Consider the following 27,177-nt stretch of genomic DNA (forward strand, 5'->3'; position numbering starts at 1 on the left):
CCGGGGAAAGTTATCTGTGCTTTCAATAAAATTTCTGTTAAATAAGGTGACCTTTTAAGTGTCCCGGCTCGCATCACAGTCAGCCCGACCACTAGATGGTTTGACTCCTCTTACTCGCTGGCGGCAGGAAAGCTGCGGGAAGCCTTAAACAGAAGTCCAAGAAATCAGACCCTGGTAAGAGCATGTTGTAAAGATTACAAATTGAAACTGGCCAAACTCAAGTCTGTTTTGAAGGATGAAGCGTGGAGGGGATTGATTGAGGCTAGCACTCTGAGGAATAGCTCTAGATTCTGGAGCATTATTAACAGCCCCTTTTTAGAGCACAACAAAGGCAGTGCAATAGGTGCACATATTACCAAGGATGAAGGGTGCTCCACTTTAAAATCATGTTTGAGAGCCCACCTGAGCTAAACTGTCAGTCAGTTCGAGAGGAAGCCATCCCTGATCTGACCTTTGGCTTGGGGGAGATCGAGGAGGGTATCGCCGGGTTGACAAGCAACAAAGCCCCGGGACCAGACGGTATCCCTCCGGACCTTATTAAATCTGACCCTACCTTATGGGCCCCGGTCCTTGTTGCCGTAATTAATGCTGCAGCAAAAACCAGATAGCCTGAGTCCTGGGTTACTTGAACTATAGTGCCAGTTTTTAAAAAGGGTGACCGCGATAGTACACATTTTTACTGACCGATTTCATTGTTGGTTTCGGTTGTAAGGTGGTGGGCCGAGTGCTTTTAGATAGGTTGACCAGCTGGGCAGAGGAACATGATATATTATCAAATGTACAGTACTGGTTCCGCCCAGGCTGGTCCACAGAGGCCCAGTGCCTTAACCTTCCTATGATTTTTAACAAATATACGGTTGCACGTTCTGGCACCATTTATCTAGCATTTATGAACTTGTCTTCCGTGTTTGATCGTGTGAATAGGGCCAAACTGTGGCAATCCTTGATAGACATTGGGGTAGACAGGAATATTGCCTATTTTTTAGAAGAACTTCACCATGCAACCAAGGCTAATTGTTAAAATCTCACAGGATTTACGTGTGTCACTGAACTTTGATATAAGAAGAGGTGTACGCCAAGGGTGTATCTTGGCTCCTTTCTTGTTTAAGCTTTATATCAATGACTTAGATAAAGCCCTTATACTATCAGGGGTAGATTACCCGCACGAAGGCTGACATGGCCTCCCCGTACTACTTTACGCGGATGATGGGGTCCTCATATCAAGGACCGTTAGGGGGCTACAAACCCTCCTTGATGCCTTTTCTGCCTTTATGTCGGATTGAGATTTATCTATAAACAACTCTAAGTCTTATGTTATGCAGATGGGAATTCGACCCAAAAAATCTTTTCAATTCAGGGTAGATTTGGCTACGGTAACTCACACTGAAATTTTTTCATATTTGGGGGTCGTATTGGATGACCAAATAAAATGAGGCCCTCTCAAACAAAAAAGAAGGCGGACTTGGTGCGGGTGAACGCTGCCTTTTTTAACTTTGCTTCTAAATTGGGAAATAGACCCGTTGCAGCGCTGCTAAAGATCTACCAAGCCAAGAGTGTAGTGACAGCTTCTTATGGCAGCGAAATATGGGGGCTTGTTGATTCACAGGTATCTGAGAATACATTCCAGAAGTGCCTATTGGGTGTTCCTCGCGGCTTGTCTTACATGGTGGTACTTGAAGAACTGGAGGTGTCTTATTGAAGCAACATCTTGCCAGTCCGTCCCCTAACCTTCTGGTTAAAAATGTGGTTGAGTGAAGGATTAACGTTGAGCCAATCAATTTTAAAAGATTGTATGACCCTTGACTATGCGCTCCGTATACCCTGGCTCAGATATATTAAGAGTAGTTTTGAAAGGTTAGGACGAGATGAAATGTACACCAACCCTGAACAAATAACCAAAAAGGATGTGGAGTTAATAAGTGAGTCCTTTAGCAGTCTAAGGAAACTGGAGAGGGAAGAGCTAGAACTGCGGAAAACCCAGTGTCCATAAATTGTTAATGTTAAAAACAACATCACTGGCTGAGCCTTATCTTCTGGTGTTTTTAAGTATTTATGAACGTTTTCTACTAACCAGGTTTCGCCTGGATCTTTTTCACCTCCTGCTTGCCATACCAAGGGGGAAGTAGTAGAGGCCAGTTGTTAGCATCCTGTGGCTGCGATAGTGAGTCTCCACAGGATTTGCTACACTTCGTATTATTTTGAAATTTTATGAGGTCCCCCGGAAGCATTTTATTGCCCCGAATTTTAAAGAGGATGAATTTTCAGCAGTCTCGCCCTGTTCTCCTGTATTTACAATTGTTGAAGTATGAATTTATTTTTTTTGTCCTTAGTTACCTGAAATCCGTGGAGAGGTTTAGGGCCTGTCTTGACTAAATGTTAACAAGGGTCAGGGTTTGAGCTCATTTTCAAGATGCATATACACCAGTAAAAGCCCTGGGATAAATTTACTCTGCCGTAGGGTTTTTAAATCAAGGGATAAGACTATTTGTATTTAAGTTTGCACCTTATGTTGTGGATTACTATGGACCATTGTGGAATGAAATTTAATTGTGATGAAATGTGTTTATATTTTAAGAAATTTTGATGTATTGATAACTTTTATGGTTTTACAAGTTGAAACTGAATAAAGTTAAACTGACTGACTGATATTTTCCACAAGGATGTCCACCTATTTGGGCAAATACCTCAAAATGCCAGGTTAATTTTTGAATCCCCAATTATATTACCTTCATTACTGCTTTATGTTTATTATGCCTTGGTGAATGTGGCACTCAAATTATGGACCACTCTGGGATGCACCAAATATGGCATTACTTTAATTAAATATTGCTTTCTGGTTACATTTTCAACTATGACACTAGTGGTCAGATCTGGCTTGAGGTGATCTGTTTGGCAGAAATCTGGCAAAGCTCTAACCAGTGTCTTGCATATTAGGTACTAGTAAAGACAAAGGATAATCCTGGAGTTGGATATGTTCAATTTGGGATGCCAGAGGTAAAATTAGTGTTTTGATGAAGTAGGGTGTAATTGAGCATTTTTTCCTGTGATGCAATGGTTGCTTGGTCCTGTATTGATGAATAATTTATGGAAGGATAAGATGTGTAGGAACAAATAGTAGAACCTTGTGAAACTGTGACTCTGAGATCTATAGGTCCAAGCTATAGTATTGTGATGAATGAAAAATATGCTGTTTTCATCTGGAGTATTGCATATTCTCCTGGGATGTCTTTAATGTTCATGTTCTTATTTAGGTTCCAGACTGATTACACACTAAAACCCACAAAAGCTCACTGGAGTTAATCATCAAAGTTATCTCATTTTTATCAGATATCAAAAATGCTACTGTCAATACCATTTTAGGTAAATGCAGCAGCATTTTTTGACTTTACATTCTTTACAAGGAGACCCAGCAGTTAACTCTAGTACTTTCACTTTGTTGCTTCAATGGTGTCAATAATATCAATAGTGCCCTGTCACTGTTGTTGATATATTAATCACTGTGATCTCATCTGTGACATCATTTGTGAGGTCATCAGCAGTGCATTAGAGTGGAGCAGAGGTTACTGTTGTATAGCTTACTATAAGTCAGGAACGTCGTTTTTTTTACGTTTTGGTTCGTTACCATGATGTCTTTTCAAATGAAGGTTTCAAGGTGAATAGGTATGTTTTTGTGATGTGAGTGTGTAACCATAACCTAGCTTTAACAAAGTTTCTTCAGTGGATTGCATACGTTCCTCACAAAATGGGAGACAAAATGAGACATGTAGAAAATGTGCAAAGTTAAGCTTTGCTTACTGTAAATTGGTCCCACCTTTAAGCAAATCATTCCGGGGGGAAATGTTGAAGGAGCCCACACCCAACCTCCACAGTGAAATTTTTAGGCTGGTCTTGGTTAATTAGAGTTAGATATCCACAGTGTTAGTCAGTTTATTATTGAATATCCTATGAGTGAGGTCTCATGTACTATGCGAACTATGTATTATGTTGGTTTTTAATGTTTTATTGTGTTTTTTTGTGATGTCTTTTATGGTTAATTTTACCGAAATAAAGACGTATGAAACTGAACTGAATACACTGCTTAGCACTTTGTTGTCGAAGTGAAGTTTGAAGGGACGCCGATGCACCCTTGATAAATGCCTATAAAATACTGAAAAAAAGTAAAGGGGTAGGAGAGAAACTCTAAACCATGTTTCTTACAATGTATACATTATTACCCACAGCTTTCCACAACTTTCATTAGAAATACCAGGGCTTCAGGGAACTATGCCAATGTAACATAGTCTATCACATCCCTAAGTTAAGGGACTCAGTGGATGCTATTGCAAATCTTTAACCACCAATTCACACCTACGTGCTTTGACACAATGTGACCTAAAGAGTTTTGGAAGGCTTCACTGTCTTTGCTGTTAATGGAAGGTGCACTCCTTGTGAACAACATTTCATACAATCTTTTTATGAAACTTTCTAGTGACTCAATCAATTGCTTGCTTACCACCGAGTATGGAGAGATAGGCGTTACATACACATGGGAGAACGTCTGTGTCACACGTTCACAGATAAAACTCCATAAAGGGTGGCAATAAATAGATACCATTATGGATCGTGTTTAGTTGTCCATGTCTGTTTTTTTGGGGGTCATCTGATAATATGTAAACCTAAGGAAGATGTTAGAACACACTGGATTAAACTTAGCACAGAGATGAGAAACTTGTTTTCCTGAACTTTAAATGATTTCTGGTCACCTAGGGTCCGCCAAGGCCTTGTAGAGAGGATAGCATTGCCCACATTTTCACAGTAATGCCTTCAAGTGTCTAGCATGGATCTTTGCACTTTGCTGGAAATCTCACCTGTTGTTCACCACTGCAAGGGGTGGAAGAAAGAGATGTGGAACATAAACATACATTGTCTGTTGCACTTAATATGGCATCCGTCCACGCACCTCCTGAATTGAAGTAGCATGTGTCTTAATATCATCAATTGTGTCTTGCATATCTGCATCACCATTGTGTTGTTCTAATAGTACTTGACCATGTGCTGTAATTGATGTTTCAAGACATCTGATACTCAAAGTACGGCCCAGGGGTCGCTTGCGGCCCCCATGGCGAATAGCAGCATGGGCTGCTGTTTAATTACTAAGCACATATTCTAAATAAAATGTTAAATTAACAGGCACGCATTTATTTGCAGGTTAACTGAAGTTAGTTGTGTCCTGCGCCACTCAACTTTAGGAACACCTTTATTTTTAAAGACATTTTGTAACAAATGTGCAAAAATAGGATTATGTTTCTTCAAAATTCAAAAAAGTGTGTTTCATTAACATGCAAAAGCATTTTACCATGCACTGCTTTGAGAGGTATTTTTTAAGGGATAGTTTTCAAACATAAATTTAGAAACATTAATACTTCCCCACCCTAACAACAATGCCAATAGTGAAGTAAGAGGCAAGTCAGTTGTCACGTGCACCCTGTGGGTGGGCTTGGTTTCCAAGATACGTGGAAAATATTATAATCAAACACAGGAGAAAGGTTTGTACAGCACACATTCTAAAACTCATGTATTTCGAGGTCCTCTTATAATCCATAATGAAGAAAAAGGAGGCAAAATGAAGAAAAAAATGCCTAGGAACACAGTTCGTTCAACAGGAAAGCCAGGATTGAACCCAGGTTTTCTGGTTTCACATTGTGCAATTTAGACACTTAGGGGCTCATTAGGATGGAGAAATTTCCGCATCCTCTGGACCGGCGGAAGCCACCGCCGGCCCAGAGGATGCGGAAAATCCTCTGCGGACTCACCAAAGACCCACCGCCACATTAGGATGGCTGGTGGGTCCTGGTTTCCGTCCGCAGCTTTTCCGCCGCAGTTGGCTTACAACCGTGGCGGAAAAGCACTAATATGGTGACGGTGTCTCTCAGACACCGTCAGCCAAATTAGGATGGGCTCAGAAAAATGCTTTTCCGCTGCGGCTTTTCCGCCGTGGAAAAGCATGTGTAACTTCACTGCGGGGGCCAATTGCGGGCCCCCTAGGTGAAGGGGGGGTGGGGGGTGCACTTGGGGGGGTACCTATGGTACCCCCCAGCATTTGTGTGCAGTAATCGGCAGGCACCCCACGGTGCCTGCCGCTTTCTGCACACAAATGCAATGTGTGCATTTTTACCATTGCGGCGGGTGCAGCTTGAAGCTGCAGCCGCCGCAATGGTAAAAATAAAGGATGTGACCGCCAGGGTGGCGGTCACATCCTAATTGCACAGGAGGGGCCTCTGCAGGCCATGCGGAGGTTCCCTCCTACTCTGGGGTCCGTCCGCGATCCTAATGAGCCCCTAGATGTATATATCTTGCTTCCCTATGACTACCTTACACAATCCCCGATCCACCCAGACCCCCCCACTGCTATCTTTCTGGCATTAGCCCGGCCCTCGGTCACACCACAGACCCTACTTTGTAGCCCCTAGGCAAATGTTTGCAAGTATCCATGCTTTATCCCTTTGGAACTATTTCATCCACATACACTCTTTTGTTCTTGCAAGATTTAGGTATGTCAAGTATTTTGAATAGGGTTGGCCATGGATGCAGCTTGACAAAATGTGGCCAATGTGCGGGTAAATAGACAAGATGTAACGTGTTTGAGGATAATGTTCATTGTGAGAAGTGTGAACCATGGATTTACTCTGCCTATTGCAAAGAAGGCCCCATGTGGTCAATAAAGCAACATTTTCTAAGAAATTAAATTTTAGGGAATCTTTAGGAAAAAATATTTTTGTTCGAAGGTGCACACAGATGTACCTTTGAATGTACACATATACCTGAGAAATCACAATACATACACCTTTATTTTGTAATAGGTAATCAAGACAATTGCTCGCTTTATAGTATCGTCTAACTCTTTATTTTATTGTGTAAGCTCCTTTCTTGGCAAATGAGAAACAAAATATTGATCATGCACACCAGGACATAGACTTTGTGTTAGGGAGTCAAACTAAGGGTTAAGAGATTCTATCTGGTTTACACCCTCTCCATTCGCTTCATTTAGGGCCAACCAGTATGTCATAGTAATATTACAATTTATGTCAGTGGGGGTAACATGCACTCCACAGACGTATGTCTCTTGTGGTGGGTGGTACTGTTTCAGGCACACATATATCACTCAATATCAGAGAGGCCAAGGAGGAGGCTGAAGAAACAGAAGCAGGTTTTCCTTGTACTGTAGCAGTGATATCAGACAGGGAGATGCTCACTTTCACATCATAATAAGCAAGATATCCAAAGGAAAAACTCGCATTGATTATTGAAAGTCTTCAAGATTCAAATCTACTTCACAGTCTCCATCACAGTGCTTAATTTTGGCCAAAGTTTTTATTTTTTATTTTATTTGAACAAATTAAGCACTGTTCCATCATTAGTAAATCATGTAACTGGAATTCAGCAGTCTGCATGTTAAGGACAGTGAAACACTGATGCACATACATGACAAATGAACCAAAAGATCACACTCCCATGGGCTATAGATCCCAAGACCTGATCCCTTCAGAGTACCCCTAGAACTGAAAAAAACTACAACTGAAGACAACAGTGGACATACAGAGTACTGGGAACATTGACATGCACACCACAACTAAATACCAATACCAACAGGCATGTTTTGGAAAATGTAAAATCGCAATACTTTACCCTGCAGTTTAGGACTCCCCCATTACTAGACAACATTTATTATTGAGTTACAAAGGAACATAATGATTTTAGGCAAGTGGTGAACGTTTGACTATATAAAGAACATACACCAAAACCTGTCAATGTATGAGGGAGAGATTTGCCAAATCCTGTAAGAAAAAAAGAAGGCTTAAAATCTATTTCAAAGACACATCAAGCACTGTATTTAAAATAATATTTAATCACAGGTGTGCCTTGATGTGTCCTATTCACTAGAGGTTTAATGTTGACTATATTTACTAGGGAACACCCCTGTATCATCACATTAATTCAACTAGGTTAACAAGTTAAAAGGTTTTTATTTTCCAATTTTCTGAGAAGCTCCAAAGCACATCTTGACTGGGTCAATCTTCTATTTATTCATACCAAGTGATATTTAGATTTATAGGGCTTGGCAGAGCTGAGCAGGTCATAAGGCAGAAATTGAACACACAATGATGTGATGTTTCTTTGTAAAGCCTATTGTGCCACTTAAGGCACAAGCCACCATTTTCTACATGGAAACCTCTTGAATATGTGTCTTCAAGTGTCCTGGCCATCCCTCACTGTCATAGGGAAAGAATGAGAGGCAGAGCCTCCTCTGTGTTGGTCTCTACTTTGTGGAACTTGCTTCTTCTGTGTCAGCATCTTCAAGTCTTCTGGTAGTGCGTCAATATCACAGGAAGAGGCTCAAGGCACTCTGGAACAACCTCTCCTCTGTGTGGCTCGATTCTAATCTGTTTTCATCTTGAAAAAGCTAGTCAGTGACATCATTGTTTTCTAACCAAGAAGAGTTCTACTCTTCCAGTCTTAGCTCTCTACATAGTTTAAGTTAGAGCCACAAAAACGTTAAGTGGCGGAGGACTACATCAAAGCCAAACTTTTAGAAATAATAAAACACAACTTTTCTAACACAAATGCTCAAAGTTGATCCATTTGCAACAATATTTTACTTGAAAACAACACATTTTGTAGCTCACTAATTCTATTTCAATGACATAACTAAGGATGTCAGAAATGTTTCAGGCATGCAACAATGAAGCCTGTAACACAGATAAGAACAATGTGCATAAACTGGCCTAATTACACATAAATAGATAATAAATAAATACAAAATATATAAATACACATATTTGCATAGTCAGGAACAGAACTTTGGGTAAACACCATGGCTGTGAATTGGCACATTTTGGGCGACCTATTCATGTACTTCAAAGTAAAACATGGTTGAAATGAAAATTAAATAAAGGGAGAGTCTAAGAGCACTCAAAACTTCACTTTAATGGCGTCATGCTTTCGAAAAGGTATACTTTTGATACGATAAAGAGAAAGTGTTCATAGAATCTGCCTTGGCATTCCATATCCGGTCATTCCAGACTGAGATGCTCCCTTGTTACTACCCATTTGCAGACCTATCATGTTCTGACCATGGCGGAGTTGTTCTGTCGAAAAATCCCTCCGATTTGCTTGAGCTTTTCTGTTTGAAAGCAAAGAAAGAAAAGTGATGTGAGACTATTTACTTTTTCTCCAAAAGAAGCACACACTTGTTTGAATTGTACTCGAGGCACGTACAAATTAGAGGTACCTGTGGATTTCTTTGATCAAAGGTACACATTTGAAAACGAACTTTGGGACAATAGCTCAAACCTAGGTTTATATCCAAGATGTGGGAAGAAAGACTAAATTTCACTCAGTAAATCATAACATAATTATGGTGAAAATTTAGACTAGACAAGAACTCTTTTCCAGAACATATGTTTGACGTGGGAATTTACAAGGGATACATGTATTCAACAAAATGAATAAGTGGTATAGTGAGCAGATGAGGCAATGACATTAAGCTAAACGTTTTTTATAAATGCACTGAACAGTAGCACAAGGTGATCAATTCTTCAGTAAACTAATAAGTTTTGTGAGCCAATGGCAGTCCAAATTAAATTCAATTCTTACAAAAGAGAAAACAGGCAATAAGGCTACAAGGCCGTTGCACTAGTACTTATTCGTATTTTTAGTAATGGGAGTATGGACGCTCAACTGATTGTGATCCTGCTGCCAAAGAATCACCACTTAGAAAAGCCTATTAACAAAGATAGAGCAGGAGCATCTGTTATCTGAGCATAGGATAGTTTTAAGTGTAAATATTAGATTATCATAATCCAATCTCTTGCTTTTTAAATATTTCCATCATCAACATCGCAATTAGTATCCACAATATCTATAACCAGTCCACCCCAAATTAGTGGGAGTCATCATTAATCATATACGGGAGTCACATGGTTTATGTTGAAAACTTCTTGATTGATTTGTATTCTTTTTGCAGATACACATAAATGTTTATTCCAGCCAACGTGTTTCGTCCTACACTGACTGCATCCGGGCTGGGTCTAGGTGTTATTGCATCTGGAAAGGGTCTTGAACTCTTTGAAACTGAATCATTGGATAATCGTATCCGAATGTGTCATCATGAAGTATTTGTGAAGATTGGATGCGTATGTTTTAGCTCTCCTTCATCCGAAAGGAATGTAATTTCTTTACAGAGATCTAAAGATACATTCTTATTTCCATAGAGTGAAAGGGACGACAACCTCCATCTTCCAATGTCAGTCAACCTGTCAATATATTGATGTAATGATTATGCCATACTTCTCCAGGATGGAGGGTAGAGTGGTACGGATCAATGGGCAGGTGAAGTAGCACCTAGATAAGGAAGAGTCAAAGGGTGATGAATCTAGCACAAAAAAAGGATGCAGCCTTATGGCTAGAGCGGTCGACCTCGAAGCTGGGTAACAGGGTTCGAGTTTGGGCAACGACGCTCAACATCCTGTGATTCTGGGCAAATCCCTTAATCTCCATGTGCTTAACAAAAATGATTCTGTCCTTCTGTAACAAAACTGGTGCTATGTAAAGTGTTCTGATACCTAATGTCATGGGTCTAGTTCGCGCTATATGAAACAAAAAAATTAAAATAAAAAAAATAAGGCAAAACAGTACAGTGAACTTTTGAAGCAGCCATCATGAATTGACCAAACTGACCAGGGCAGGACTGGGAACCAAAACCAGCCCTGCAAAAGTGCTCGGCCGCCCCCCTGCCACCCGGAGGTTGAGGGTGCCCCCGCGCTCTTTGCCAGGGCCGGTTTTTGGCTGATTTTGTTACAGGGTTGATTTTGCCGCTATACTGCAATAAAAGGCGCTGTAACAAAAATGGCCCCCAGGGGCCTAAAACCGGCCCCCACCTATGCGGCGCACCGGAGGATTGCCCGGTGCCCGCTACGGCCAGTCCGGCCCTGAAACTGACCCGGAGCAACAATTTCTTTAACTTGGGTATACGGATCATTGACAGAATATCAGAAACAGAAATTTTGGGGGTCATTACGATCGCGGACGGACTTGAGTCCGTCCGCGACCCCAGAGTATGAGGGAACGTCCGCATGGGCTGCGGCGTTCCCTCTGTGCAGATTAGGATGTGACCGCCTGGGTGGCGGTCACATCCTCTATTTTAACATTGCGGCGGGTGGAGCTTCAAGCTGCACCCGCAGCAATGTTAAAAAAGCATGCACAGCATTTGCGTGCACAAAGCGGCAGGCACCGCGCGGTGCCTGCTGCATTGTGCACGCAAATGCAGGGGGGTACCATAGGTACCCCCCATGTGCACCCCCCCCACTACACCTAGGGGGCCCGCAACGGGCCCCCGCAGTGCAGTTACACATGCTTTTCCACGGCGGAAAAGCTGCCGCGGAAAAGCATGTACAAAAGCACATCCTAATCTGGCTGACGGTGTCTGAGAGACACCGTTACCATTTTAGTGCTTTTCCGCCGCGGTTGTAAGCCAGCCGCGGCGGAAAAGCTGCGGACCTAAACCATGACCCACCAGCCATCCTAATGTGGCGGTGGGTCCTGGTGGGTCCGCAGAGGATTTTCCGCATCCTCCGGGCCGGCGGTGGCTTCCGCCGGCCCGGAGGATGCGGAAAATCCTCCATCGTAATGACCCCCATTGTGTGGAAATAATATTGTGTCAAAAATACCGAGGACCTAAATTTCAAGAAGGTATGTGCAAATAGTTACGTATAGATTTACTATTCTTAACTCCACATCTAGAACCTTTAAGATATATATCAAAAGATACATATATGTGGTCTTATATATAGTAACATTTTGCCTACCTATATGAATTTACCATCACAATATTTCTGTACTCTATATTCTTGGAACAATATTTTGGTCCATGATAGTTCTGTTTCGATAGTCTGTCTAAATACCTGGGTAAACTAAGCACGGTGAATGGAAAGAAGGGTAACCTTTCCTGTTTGCCATACATACTAAATGCAAACCAAACTTTCAGGAATTGCTTAGCATTCATCCTGGGTTTTATCAAAGAGACAAAGAGAGAATGCTTGACCAATTTCTTGTATAGCTCTGGTCAACTGGCTACCAGTCAAGCCTGTGCTCTCTTAGGTGCAGATGAGGGCGTTTGTGAAATGCACCCACTGCACCTGGATTGGTTGCTGCTCCATCAGCAGGATCTCAGAGGGAGCTGTTCCACATAAACCCATAACCTCTAAAAGACGCTGTCATTAGTTGGAATGTGACATGGTTACACTCACAAATTTGGGATTTAGATTTTTCTGAAATACTTCCCTATTCATTAATCACCTTCCTATATATTTAATACGTTTTCTTTAAAATATTTTTAAAGATAACATATATATTTTTTTGCTACTGTTTATACAATATAGCTATTCCTAATAATATTTACTGCAGAAAAACCTCTCCAAGATACCACATCCCATCCCATCTCAAGAAACTATACTGGCTCCTGATCTAGAAGCCTACAAAGCCCTGCACAGTGAAGGACTAGCATACATCAACAAACACCTAACCTTCCACCAACCATCCACACACCTCAGATCAGCCTCTCTTTCCATCGCAGACACCCTACCGATCCGTCGAGCCAACTGCAGAGGAAGCTCCTTCTTGCAAATGGCAGCCAAGGCTTGGAACAACCTCCCCATGCACCTCATGGCCGCACTGTCACCACAACAATTCAGAAGAGATCTAACAACCTGGTTGTTTGAATAAACAACTGCCACGCAGCAGCAAACAGCTCCATCGCCTCGAGATCCTCAAGGGTCTTTTGCCATGCTCTATAAATAGGCTAATCGATTTATTGCCATTTTACAATTATACGTAGTCACATTTCATAGCAAGTAGTTGAGGTAGCAGCATTTTTAGGTACTTTAGTAGGAGAGCATGCATACTGATGGCAGTTCTCGATATCACAGTGAAATGTACAAAATATTGTCCATTTCTATTCAATGGTGATCACTTTAATGCAGTGTAATCTTAAAAAAAATATAAGTTTTTAACACCAAGCAAGTCAGGTTCTTAAATAAATATTACTAATTTCCAGGTAAACATGTTTCCATGTAGTCACTAGAGCAGGTATGGAAGTAATAAACAAAAAGTCAATAACCGAACAATTAAAATACTGCCGGGGAATGTGCCATGGACCTCAGTTAGGAGTATCCAGTGGTTGCAGATGTGACCTCTAGCGTATCCCTTATGACCCCTGCCACTTTCTTAGTGACCCCTGGCTTCAGAGGTGCCAAATAAGTACCAGGAACACAGTGGCAGCTGATTCTATGGGCATTGGTTGGGGCTTCACTCTCTGATTCTATGTCAGGACCGGAGGCTTCAGATTATGCTATATCTTCCTTCGCTTTATTAACATAAAGAAACCACAGCAGCTTAGGAAAAGATATAATAAGAACAAAAATGCTTTAAACATAAAGCATTGACGTAATGTTCAACAAAAAATCAACAACAACTCCCAAGAGTCTCTTTGTTATAATCATAGTCCACAGTCCTTTGTCACTGTTCATCATCCCTATATAACCGGACTTCCCATCATCTTCCTCCTCTTTCATCGCTGCTCCCGCAGCCAGATAAGTGCTTTTCTGTTTTGTCTTCTTTTATTGTACTCGATTGTCTTGCGGTCTTTTGGGGACTCCTTGTATGGTTTATTCCCTTTCAGAGTCCCTGGTTGCGGGAACGTTCTATCGTTCCTACGCGACTTTATTCCCACTCGTGTGCGGTGTGTACATAGACCGCAAGGGGGCGGCCTGTCGCCTCGCCGACCCTCCGGCGCGCCTCCGCAGTACGAGGAGCCGCGCCGTGGGGTCTGCTTGCGCAGGGGCCGACCCTCGCGTACCCCTCTGACACCTGGTGATCCGGGTCTGTACTTTCACAATTTTGACGCCCTCTGGGGTCTGTATAGCGGTTTTGACCGCGTGAATCGCCTTCGGGCGAGATCTGTGCACCTCTTTAACAGTGTGTGGCCTAGCGCGCTTGAGGGGTACGTAGACCCGGTCCCGGCGAGGAGGGTCTGCGCGCTTGGGGGTTGGTGCAGCCCACCTGCCACGTCAGCTGGCCCAAAACGTGATCGCAGCCGCTGGGCCTGCCCACATTCGAGAACTTTCTCGGTTGCCGCCCTCTTGGGTGCCCCGCATTTGCCCTTGGTTCCGACATGGAAGGGGAGTATGATGAGGAGGCCTGCCCCTATCTGCAGGATGATGAGTTTTATCAGGCGGTGGACAGCTCCATCTATCGTTGTGTGACGGAGGTGGTAGGGCCCATGGAGGACCGCCTTTCGGCCCGCATCGTAGAGGAGTGTGCCAAGCTGGCAGCGGCGCAGGTGCCGCCGCCCCCCGAGCTCCCGGGGACGTCCGGCGGGTTGCCGCCCGCTCCGAAGAGACCCCGGGGTGAGGGGCCTTCATCGGAGGCCCAAGGCGTGGATAAGGACGCCTTCGAGCGTCTTCGTGACGCCTTCCTGGCCAAGGCGACGGCGGTGCCTCCGACGCCCTTGGTGGACCCTGGCACTTCGGGCGGTCTGTCAACGGCGCCCGCTTCCCCGATCTACGATTCTCCGGACACGGATGACGACGGGGAGTCGACCCGGTCTTGGCTCCCGGCTCCTTCGGGAAAGGAGATGCCCCGTGATGAGTCGGGCATGCTGGACCCGGACGAGATCGTCCACCCCCGATCCGCGGCCTGGGCCCCGGGGGAGACGGTGGCGAAGTTTGTCGCGGGCTGGCTGCGCAAGCCCCTGGAGAAGGAGGCGAGGGGTTGCCTGCGCGGGGAATGCCCTCGGCCTACTTTGGAGGGGAAGGTGGCTATGACCCCAGAATTGGACCCCAAGATGGCCACCTTCCTGGCGAAATTCATGAAGGACCCCAGGAAGGGGATCGATCGGTCCTGGCGGGCCTGCCAGGACAAGCTGTTGGATGCGGTCGGGCCCGCCACGAAGATCCTCGATATGGCGGAGGAGGCTCGAGCGAATGGCACCGCCATTTCACCGGAGGTGCTCTCCAACTGGGCCCAGAGGGTGATCGTCTTCTTGGGCAACGCCAACTGTGCCCTGTCCACGGAGCGGCGGCGGTCGCTCCTTATTAAACTGGACCCGAAGCTGGGGGACCTGGCCTCGTCGGAGGCAGGTGCAGTGGCCCAGGGTGGCCTCTTCGGTGAACCTTTCATCCGCGAGCTTGGAAAGTTCGTGAACACGTTCACGTCGCTGGACAAGGCCCAGTCCAGCATCAAGAGGGTGTTTCACCAGCGTTTTTCTGGAGGGGCCGGTCGCGGCAGGGGCCGCGCGATCGGCCGTGGTCAGCAGACCAACAACCGTGGACAAGGCTCCGGAAGAGGTCAGTACCAGACCTCGGCCAACTACACCAATTTCTACCCCACGAGGGGACAACGCTATGGTGGAAGAGGATTCCAAAAGAAGTCCGGACAAGGACATGCCCCCGGTAAGTGTACTTTGCTTGGATCAAGTTCCGATTGGGGGGCGGCTGGCAAGCTTTTACGGGGAGTGGGAGTTGCTCACTGCCGATGCTTGGGTTTTGCAAACTGTGAGAGGTTTCCATATAGAGTTTCACGACCAGCCAACTCAGGTGAGGCCCCCGCGCCCAATGGTTTTCTCAGATTCCGACGCGCGATTGATAGACGGGGAGGTCTCGGACTTGCTGCGCAAGGGAGCCATCCGCCTATCAACGCGCCACCCGCATGGGTTCCTCAGCAACGTCTTCTTGGTAGACAAGACGGATGGGGGCAAGAGGCCTGTGATCAACCTCAAGGAATTCAATGGGTGGTTGGTCTACCGTCACTTCAAGATGGAGGGGATCCACCTCCTTCGGGACGTGCTCCTCCCTCGGGATTGGATGGTGCGACTGGATCTCAAGGATGCCTACTTGGTCGTTCCCATCCACCCCCCTCATCGTCGTTTCCTACAATTCCTGTGGGACGGCAAGGTGTTCGAATTCACCGCCCTGCCGTTCGGTCTTTCTTCGGCCCCGTGGTGCTTCACGAAGGTCCTTCACCCGGTGGTGGAGTTTCTCAGAAGCCAGGGGGTCCGTATGATAGTATACCTAGACGACATCCTCCTCATGGGACAGTCCCCAGAGGTGCTGGCGGGACAGCTGCGTCAAGCTGTCGGCCTGCTTCAGAGACTGGGGTTCGTTGTAAACGGCTCCAAGTCGGTCTTGGTTCCCACTCAGCAGATCACCTTTTTAGGTTTCGTGGTGGACTCGGTACAGGCGGTCTTGAGCCTACCGGGTCGGAAGGTCGCAAAGATACGACACCTGCTTCGGCAGACGATCGCGAGGGATCGTACGTCACTGCGCCATGTCGCCAAAGTGGTGGGCCTTCTATCGTCCTCCATCCAGGCGATTTTCCCAGGCCCGCTGCACTACAGGGCTCTCCAGCGCCTGAAGGCACAGCATTTGCGCCGTGGGATGTGTTACGACCAGTGGGTTCCCCTCACAGACGAAGTGAAGGAGGAGATGTCATGGTGGCTGTCTCACATGGAGGCATGGAATGGGCGAGCGATCTTCGGGTCGGCTCCGGACTTGATCATAGAGTCCGACGCCAGCAGGTCGGGCTGGGGCGCCCGGTGCGGGGATTTTTCCACCGGCGGCGCCTGGTCGTCAGAAGAACAACAATTGCATATCAATTGTTTGGAGCTCCTTGCGGGCTCCTTCGCGGTTCGCTGTTGGACCAAAGATTCGGTCAAGGCTTGTGTCCTGCTCCGGATGGACAATGTTTCGGCGGTCCGATATGTGAACCACCTGGGAGGTCCTCGGTCCCGCGCCTTGGCGGATTTAGCAAAGGACTTCTGGGATTATTGCCTGTCTCGTCACATTGCGGTGACGGCGGAGTATCTGCCAGGCCAGTCCAATCAGGTAGCGGATTGGCACTCTCGACATCTCAGGGATGCCAGCCAGTGGAAACTGGATCCGGGAGTCTTCCGGTGGCTACACTCCCTTTGGGGCCCCTTCTCGGTGGACCTCTTCGCGTCCCGTCTCGACCACCAGCTGCCGCGGTTTTACAGCTGGAGGCCGGACCCTCTGGCGGAGGCCACGGACGCGTTCTTGCAGGATTGGAGTCGGGAACAGCCGTTTGCGTTTCCCCCGTTCTCCATGATCATGCGAACGGCGGCTCAAATACGCCGCCAGGGTGCGGACCTGGTGTTGGTTACACCGCTGTGGAGGTCTCAAGTATGGTTTCCGGTTCTTCTGGAACTTTCCTGGGATTTTCCAATCCTACTCCCCCTGTTTCCTCTGCTCCTGACGAGCCCGGATCGGGAACCTCACCCTCTCGTCATGCAGAACACTCTCCGCCTCGTGGCGTGGAGGCTCTCAGGAGACGCTGGACGCTCCCGGGCCTTTCGGGGTCAGCTGAGCACTTGCTCTCCAAGGCATGGGCCGATAGTACGACGAAGCGTTACAGATCCGCTTGGCTTAAGTGGATGCGTTGGTGTTTACGAAGGGATTTGGATCCCATGGTCGCCGGCCTTGTTCCCGTGCTGAATTTCCTGGCTCATTTGGCCGACAAGGGTTTGGCGTATAGAACGATCAATGCTATCCGGTCGGCGATTTCTGCGGGCCATGATAACATCGATGGCCATCCGGTAGGGGAACACCCTTTTGTGTGCCGGCTTCTGCGAGCGGTTCGCCTCGCGCTGCCGCCAGAGCCCAGGTACTCCGTCCTTTGGGACGTCAATTTGGTCCTGAACCTGTTCCTATCGTGGCCAGCGAATTCTTATCTGTCTCTGAAAGAGCTTTCGGCGAAATTAGCCATGTTGTTATGTCTGGTCTCTTGTAGGCGCGTCTCGGACGTGCGCGCGCTGGATGTTTCGGCACGCATTTTTTCCCCGGAGGGGGTTACTTTTACGGTGGGTCGACGCACTAAGACGTCGTCGCGTTCCATTTCTTATCCAGCCTTTACTGACACTCCTAAGTTGTGTGTTGTGCAATGCCTCAAAGCATATGAGGACCTGACATTGGATCTTCGCCCTCCGGGCGAGCGTCAGTTGTTGATTGCCCTGCGGAAGCCACACAAAGCTGTCTCCTCCCCCACTATCGCTAGGTGGGTGCGTTGGGTCATGCAAGAGGCGGGCATCAATGCTTCTCTCTTTGGAGCACACTCCGCCAGGGGGGCCATGGCCTCTAAGGCATTCTCGGTGGGTGCTCGTCTGGAGGACCTTATGCGAGCGGCGGACTGGTCCTCGGATTCCACCTTCAAGAGGTTTTATTTTAAGCCAGTGGTGGATTTAGCTCAGTTGGTGGTAAGTAAGCTTTAAACTAGCATAATCTGAAGCCTCCGGTCCTGACATAGAATCGAAATTTGCCTAGCTTACGTAACGGTAAGTTTCAATTCTATTAAGGACACGGAGGCGAGGATTATCCCACCCGGACTACGGTGGTGTCTCTACCCACCCGTATGGCAGTAAGTAAAGCGTTTTCCTTTACGTTGTCTGTACTGTGTTGTTCACTGAATGCTCCTCGCCTTGTTGTAACTTTTTCCTGGGCCACCTCGCTGATGCTGTTCCTTTTTTGGCAGGCAACGACGGGGCTAAACAGGACCAATGAGGCTTAGCGTGATCTGCGTGAAGAAAGAGGAGGAAGATGATGGGAAGTCCGGTTATATAGGGATGATGAACAGTGACAAAGGACTGTGGACTATGATTATAACAAAGAGACTCTTGGGAGTTGTTGTTGATTTTTTGTTGAACATTACGTCAATGCTTTATGTTTAAAGCATTTTTGTTCTTATTATATCTTTTCCTAAGCTGCTGTGGTTTCTTTATGTTAATAAAGCGAAGGAAGATATAGCATAATCCTCGCCTCCGTGTCCTTAATAGAATTGAAACTTACCGTTACGTAAGCTAGGCAAATTTCGATTCCTCTCAATATTTTTTATTACACTAATAGAGAATAATGTTTCATCATTCACAATTAGTCTAATAAAAAAAAATTAAGTACCATTAGCTAGAATATGACCTTCCCTAGCAGCTGAGGTAAGTAAAAAAAATGCTTTTAAATGTATGTTGTGTGCGTGCTTGCAGGTGATTGTATTTAAGAGAGAGATAGAGTGTGTGTAAGTGTGAGTGTGCGTGTATGTGTAACCATGTGTGAGTGAAATTGAAGGTTGGAGGGCATGCGGTGTCACTTCTTCTACACCGTATCAAACAACTCGTTTTCTCCAAAGCGATGCATACGTCATGATTACTATTGTGTGCTGATTATCATACTGCCCAGGAATAAGATCAATGCTATGTGAATAGCTCTTATGCGATAACATTTGGGGTTAATCAACAATTTGATGCTATATTGGGCTGCGACTGAAACCCAAATGCTACACAAGTAGGTATGTGCACGTGATCTATATAATTTTTTCATTGGTTTTTTTTGGGGGGGGGGGTAAATATAGAAGGCAGGACGTAAGGCAAATATAGATTACAATGCAATCTTATAAAAGGGCAGTATGTTGGCACCACTGTTCTTTGGAGATCGAAAGCATCAGTACAATAATAGATACACAGTCTACAATCCGGGAACAGGTCATGTGATCTAAATTAGTTATGAATCACCTGTCTATTTCATAACAAATGAAAGTATAACTTTATCCCTCGTTGCTGCCAGTGGTCGTCTGCAGACGTGTCTCTTCCTTGTTTAGATTCATGCTCCTTGTCTTGTCCCATTTCTTCACGATTGTGACCAACAGGCCAACTGCTTGGCCTCAAGTGACTTCCAGGCTATCACAATCATCCTCCCAGCTAGCAACATGGCCAAATCTATAAACTTGCTACTTGTTTTTTATTGTTTTAGGTGAAGAAAACCACCCAACAGACAAACCATGGTGAGTTCAGAAACTCTCTACGTTTTGTTTTTGTTAACTTCTCTTCTCTTCCAGTAGATTACAAATACTGGCCAGGGCAGACCCTATTACAGAACCCCACTTCTGATTCTGCACATCTGGGGCATACAATGCATTGGTTGCAATAGATTTTCTAATCTTCCTATGTGTTAGATATGTACGATGCATTTAATTATATTGTATGCATTTAAATCTTGAGCTTCGTTTGACTGTATGTGAGTATACGAGAACATGTTTTCGTCGTTTTTAGGTCGAGCAGACCTACTCTCAATGCGTGAGCATTGAGAGTGTCTGCTTCAGACCTTTTGTGGCCCGTATTTAGGAATGTGGACAGCTACCAGACGCGCGCTTTGACGAGGTCAGATTTCACCTCGGGAGCGAGCGTCTGGTAGCTGCGCATGCGCGGTGCAAAGCCCTCACACACAGACACAGGCAGCCCCCACCCCTCTGCATGCACGCACACACACACACACACACAGGCGCGCGCATGCACACGCAGGCATACGGCACACATACAGGCACAATATCCCCTACCTCGCATTCTCTCTCAATCACACACAATCACGCATGCGCACACACATTCCCTCGCGCACACACGCACACACACCCCCCCCCACCCCCCCCCCCAGGCATACACACAGGCACGCACGCACTTCACATCAGCCCTGGGCCCCACTCACCGACTGCGCTCTTCCGGCGGGGCTCCTCATGGCGCGGCGCGTCTCCTCATCTGAATCGGGGCTCCCTCAGGTCAGAGGAGCCCCGCAACAGGCGCCACACTCCTCCTTCTCCCTGGCTCCCTCCTGGGGACCCGGGCTACCCCGGACGGCAGGGCGCTCCATGCGCCGGCAGCTCGCAGCTCGCGGACCTCGGGAGGCGGGACTTCCGGTCGGCCGCGAGCGGATTGGCCGGCCGGGCAAGAGCTTCCGGGTCGCCGCAAGATCAGCTTTCAGCGGCGCCGGCACACGGAGCTCGCTTCTCCAGGCTCGGACTGCCCCTGTGACTTGTTTGGAGATGGTCCTTTAAACTTTAAGTAGCATGACAGTTCCAAAATGGCGGCTATATTTGAGTTCAGCTTGTGGGGATCGATACAGTATGTGACAGTAAGTAAACGGCGAGTGCTTATGACGACCCCTGAATTCCAAGCAGCGGTGCAGCCATCTTGAAATTTCACTTTCGTATTAACGGCAATAGGACTGCAAATAAAGAAGTCAAGATAACGCTGATTCTTTGAGCTTACAATAAGAACTACTACAGTGCCCTTTAATTATGTTCCTAACGTGCTATTTAAACTGTGAATTTTATAACTTCATAAATAACTCAATTCGTTTTCTCAAACACGTTTGTGTGTTCACAATATTCAACGATACGTTTTCTTGTTCAGAAGCATGATAACGCACTCTGGTGTTGTGTGCACATTCCTGAAGCGCATCCCTTGACCTCGGCGATGGGTGAAGCTCCTGGAGGTGTCCCCTGCGCGCGCAGGGCGGTTGGCTCAGCAGTGTGCGCCGCCTCCCCGCCGGTGACAGCAGACGCACAGCATGGCCGGGTACCTGCAGCTCTGGAGCTCCTGCAGGGCGAGGGCCAGAGTGGGGCTCCGTGCCCTCGCCGCCTGCCCTGTCCCACCGCCCCTGGCCTCCCCGCGCAGGGCATGGGGGCTGCCCGGAGGCCGGGGGCCCTTCCTGTCCCAGCGGGGGCACCTGCAGACCTCCTGGGCTCACCTCAGCTCCATGGCAGGAGGGGACGGAGGGGCCGAGAGCAGCGGAGGGGAGGAAGGTGGTGAAGCCTACACCGCGCCTGTCATGACTGCCCTCGCCCCGCTCACGATTCCCGAGGTCTTCCCCAATGTGCCGCTCATCGCCGTCAGCAGGAACCCGGTGTTCCCCCGGTTCATCAAGATCATTGAGGTGAGGTGGGGTACGCCAGGCTGGACCACAAGAGGTTTAAAAGATGTGCCAAGAGCTGAGGTGGGGGAGAGCACGTTAGGCTGGATACCAAGGGGCTCTAGATGTGCTGAGGTGGGTGACTTTCAGGGAATAACTCTTAACTTTTGAGTAGGGATTTGCTAAGGTCAGTGCATTAAATGCACTCACTCAGCTGCACTTCTTTACTTTGAAAAGGAGAATGCCAGCACTTCTCAGAATTGTGCAATAGTTTTGTGTACCGTGCTCCTCACAGCAAACAGGCACTATAACATTGAGAGTACTTGAACTTTTATAATTCCATCAATGGATTTCAGTCACTGGAAGTTGTGAAACTATATGCATGCTGATATATGGAGGGCTTATGGGGTTAGAAGCTTAGTGCATAGTTCTCCACTTCTTACCTTCCAGGGTGGTCCGAGATTAACATTTAAGATCTTATCAACATTAATTGATGACATAAAAATATGTTGCAAATAAATTCCTTTAGCTCAAGCCATCGTGTCACGAACCAGGACTTAAACAGATAACACAATCATTTAGACTGCATCATTCTTTTGAGGTATAAAGCTTTTAGTTTATCAATCAAAGTATATGGAGTATGCCACAAAGAGAAGGACGATGCTTTGTTATGCCCAATCAATATTGCAATTAACCAATTCTGTTTTGAAAAAATACAAAACAGAATTGGCTTCTTGCAGTATTAATTGGACATGACATAAATCCACAAGTAGGTGAAATCACATTCCATTATTACCTAGATATATTTTCCTGATACGACTCTGCCCCTTTTGAGGCATACCTGAAAAAATAACCATCTACTACGTGTAGTTTTGTAGATGTGCAGACATTATCTTAATGCAGACTTGCTATCGTGGGGTGTGAGAAATGTGTCTTTTATTCCTCCCTGTTAAGCTGATTGCATCCTCATTGCGCAGAGACAGGCGTCTACTATTGTTAGTCAAGTGCAGTGAGTGATAACACCTTCATGAATATTTTATGATCCCAACCCAGCTATCCATGAGGCATAGTGTTGATACTGCAAATATGTTGTTATCCTCAGAGCCAGCAAGGCGACTTGTTTGGCATTCTCCATAACAGGTCATATATTGAATACAATTATATTCCTGCACTTAGTCATTGAACATGTTTTGGATTCTTGAACTCAAGAAAGAACCAGATGGAGGTGCTGATGTGTATAAGAAAAAAAGGGCTGGGCTGAGCCTTAGAAGGCCTTACTGTATGTCATTCTAAGATGGCGATCTTGGTATGTGGGCATGATGGACCGCACCTGTACACGTTTCCGTCTAATAATTTTTAGTCCTCAGTTGCATCGCTCCAGAGTGGGCTATGATGTTTAGAAGCTGAAATGTGAGCCTACACCGGAAACTAAAGTATTGACTGATTGTACAAGGAGACATTAAAGAAGTGGCATACAGACAAGGGTAGGGGATGCATTCAGGAAGTGTCAAAGCTTTCGTCTCTGTTCCTCATTTCCCCCAATCTCTGTTCCCCAGCACTGAACGCAATTACACTGTAGTGCCTAACACTCAGGAGGCAAGCGAGTTGTTCCTCAAACACACAATCCAGGATTCCTGCAAGCGAGGAAAGTGGTCACACATGACATTGTAACAAAAGTAAGTCAGGCTCTGATGTAAGGACAGTGAAACGAGCAGGTGCCCAGTCTGAACATAATCTTCCCAAAAGTTATTTACAAAAGTTTAAGCTATTGCCATTATAAATTACAATAACTTTTATTTAAGTATTAGTTATTAAAAAAATAAAAGCCATTGTTATTTGTAATATTACTACATCTAAGTCATGTAAATACAACACATATTGCATTACAAATGCTATATGTCACGTTTGCGAAAGTTAAAACGATTGGCATTGTAAATGACAAAGCTAATAATTTCGCTATTTTCAAAACCAACACATAAATAAAAAATTTGTCATTTACTATACCAATAGCTCAAACTTTCCTAATGCGAGACCTATTGCATTGTAAATGCTTGTTTTGCAATGTCTCTAGTTAGGTTATTTTCCTATTTATTTTAAAGGCCAGTACATCGACTTTCAGACAATTTGTCAATTCTTTGTAAAGCAATGTTACTATGTTTCCACCATCACCCACAGTATACATTCATTGTACAACATTGTGAGTGTTGCTAATTGAGTCACCAAACAATTTCATGTATTGCCCTATATATTGTGCCATAAAAGAAAAATTACCCTGGTGGTAATCCATATTCTTCTATTAGTCCATTCACTGAGCTCAGAGAACTCTCTGGAGAGCAAGCGCCCACTGTCTCTAAACTCACTTTCATTCATAGAGACAGTTACACCACCATACAGGACTGCTCCAGTCTTGAAAGCCCCACCAGTGCAAATTTGTTGGACATCTTAAAAGCTCAGCACATACAATGTAATGCTATCTGCTAATGCTATTCTGACAGTGGATTTGACAAACATGAACTAACCATGTCACCCTGAGTCCAACCAGAACCACATTTAAAGCCTTAACGTGCAAGGACTAACTGATAGGCTTTCATCCGGACCCTATGCACCTGCGCTGCACCGGCTGTCCATTGTCTGTAGGAATATATTTTAAGACTCTAGAAATAACAAGGTAAGATAACAGGACTCCATCTCATGAGTTCAGAGAGGACTGTTGTTGCTGATTTTTTTCTTCTGATATTCTGTGACCCACTGTAAAAAAAAACTGCATTTGAACAGGGCCTTTTAGAGTGAATGGGCCATACTACACACAGTGTGACACTCCACTTTGTTTCGGTTGGGTCTATGAAATAAAAAATCTGACATCCCCAGGAAAAGAAGGCATGCCAGAAAAATCATGGTGGAAGAACACTGATGAAAGTGAAATATGGAACAAGATGAACAAGCACCAAGCTCTTAAATCCAAACAAACAACCTGAGATCCAAGTTAGAATTAAAGACTGCACTTTTTAGAAAAGCCTTCACTGATGAAAACTAATTTCAGACCACCTCCTTTAAATTCACGAAGGACCAAGTCCACAAACCATAGCTCATAGAAATTGGCCTAAAACATCAGGCTCTTGCAGTCTATCACTACAAGTCGTCCAAAATGATTGCTATTTAACATGCCATGTACTCCGAGTACAACCGAGTACCTAGTCACAAAATGGACTACATGAAAGAGTAAGGGTAGGACAGGAAGTGTACACATACAAAATGGTATCATGCTTATCTATGGATGCTGGCTCCTAAGGATTTTTGAGAATGTCCTGAAAATCAGAAGTATGCAGAAAATCATCAGAAGTGGATTTGCTGAGCATAAAATGTCACTGGAAGAGAAACACCTCAATTTAGATATAGAGGTTACAGGTGCCCCTCTGACTATTGACTCAACAATATTGATGGAACAGAATATCGAGGACAGAATATTGAAAATATATTATCGACAGGTAAGAAAGTCTAGATTTTCTATAACTAACTCCACATGTATGTACCTATGATGTACATAAATCTTAAAGGTACATAGTTTGTGGCGTTAGGATTAGTAACTCTATAGGATAGGATGAATTTTGATAAAGCACATTAAAACCAAATGGTATCAAGGTGCTTGGCGAGACGAAAGAGAAACTAGCACCAACCAGCTAGGAGGCAAAGAGCCAGGTCTTTAAAATCATCCTAAAGGACTCTAGTGAATCCGCTGCGGTGATAGAGGGGGCAAAGAATTCCAGAGTTTAGTGGCCGCCACAGAAAATGAGCAACCAGCCCATTTGGACCTACATAAACTAGGAGAGACAAGTTTTTTCTGAGTAGAGGACCTCAAGGTTCTGCCTGGAGTGTACCAATGGAACAAGGTTTTGAGATGTGATGAGCATGTACACTGCATAGCTTTGTACACCAAGTTCAGAGCCTTAAAGGTGATGTGCTTCCTGATCGGAAGCCAATGCAAGGCACAGATTCCTTCCCTGGTGGACTGGTGTTTTAGGGATGTTAAGAATAAGCCTTGCCGCAGTGTTTTGCACCACCTGAAGCTTATTCAGAGAGCCTATGCTGACATTGAGGTATAATGCATTGCAGTAGTCTATCCGAGAGGTAACTAGTGAAATGATGGTGGGCCGCTGTAGCTCCGAGGAAATTTACGGCAGCACTTTCTTCAGAATTTTAAGAATATAGAAGCAAGTACTAACTGTGCAGTTCACCTGGGCATCAAAAGAAAGGCCCTCATCAAAAAGGACTCCCAGATTTTTGGCCACTGTCACTGGAACAGGAAGGTGACCGCAGATTTCAGCCCACCAGGCGGTAGACCAAATCGAGGTTTGAGGGCCGAAAACCAACACTTCGTTTTATCCGTGTTGATTTTAAGATAGTTATCCTTCATCTATCGTATTATGCTGGTCATACATTGATTGAACTTTTGGGCAACCAGCTGCAAATCACTGGAGATGGAAATTATGATTTGCGTGTCATCCGCATAAGAGAGGACCTGAAAGCCAAAAGATCTCACCAACTAAGCCAGGGGGGTCATATAAAGATTAAAAAGGGTGAGGCTGAGCGAGGAGCCCTGGGGGAACCAACACCGAAGGCTGAAGGCCTTGGCTTTGAACCCGCCATACCTAACGGCATTGGTTCTGCCGGACATAAAAGAGTGAAGAAGCTCTCCCGGTGACTCCTGCTTCCCGCAGTCGCTGAAGCATGCAAACTGGGAAGATGGTGTTAAATGCCGCAGATAAGTCGAGCAGAATCAACACCGCTGATCCGCCCTGGTCGACCTGCATGCGGATACAGTCCGAAGCTGCTACCAAGGTGGATTCTGTGCTTGCTATGACTGGCCTGAAAACCATTCTGAGACCTGTCCAGGCTGTCTTGAGCTTCAATATATTTCATAAGCTTGAGGTTGATACATTTTTCCAGCATTTATGCGGGGAGGGAAGGAGGGAGATAGGCCTATAGTTCTTCCAGTCTGAAGGGTTGGCATTGGGTTTCTTAAGGAGAGGTGAGACAGTGGCTTCCTTCTAGATGTTCTGATATTGCCCAGATAAGAGAATATTATTAAAGACTTTGGAGAGGAAATCAGCTGTAAGTTCGGAAGCAAGTTTGAGTGCGGACACCCAGCAAGGATCCGTGGGAGCACCAGATTTGAGGCCAAGTAAGAGTTTTTTTATGCGAGGGACTGTGATAGAAGACTTCCATATATGCACTTACTTTTCAATATCTTGCCCCTCGATAATCTGTCCTCGATATTGTTGGCTCAATATTCAGTTTTACAATTGGGGCTACACAGATAATCTAAATTGGATGAAGGTTCTTACTTTCTTAAAGTATATCTGGACCCAAATTACAAACAATATTTTTGGAAGTTGGACATCTA

General features: G+C 45.5%; 1 protein-coding gene across 1 annotated transcript in view; it reads right to left on the reverse strand.

The window, feature by feature from the left end:
- Window positions 1-6,865: 6,865 nt before the first annotated feature.
- Window positions 6,866-27,177, reverse strand: part of TAGLN3 (transgelin 3) — a 154,634-nt gene continuing 134,322 nt past the window's right edge. Inside the window, exon 5 of the mRNA XM_086934416.1 lies at window positions 6,866-9,160. Within this exon, the coding sequence (XP_086790542.1) occupies window positions 9,019-9,160 (142 nt within the window). The 3' untranslated portion in view covers window positions 6,866-9,018. The remainder of the gene's footprint in view (window positions 9,161-27,177) is intronic.

The sequence above is a fragment of the Lissotriton vulgaris genome, chromosome 8 (assembly GCF_964263255.1).
Source record: "Lissotriton vulgaris chromosome 8, aLisVul1.2, whole genome shotgun sequence".
In the NCBI taxonomy this organism is placed as follows: Eukaryota; Metazoa; Chordata; class Amphibia; order Caudata; family Salamandridae; genus Lissotriton; species Lissotriton vulgaris.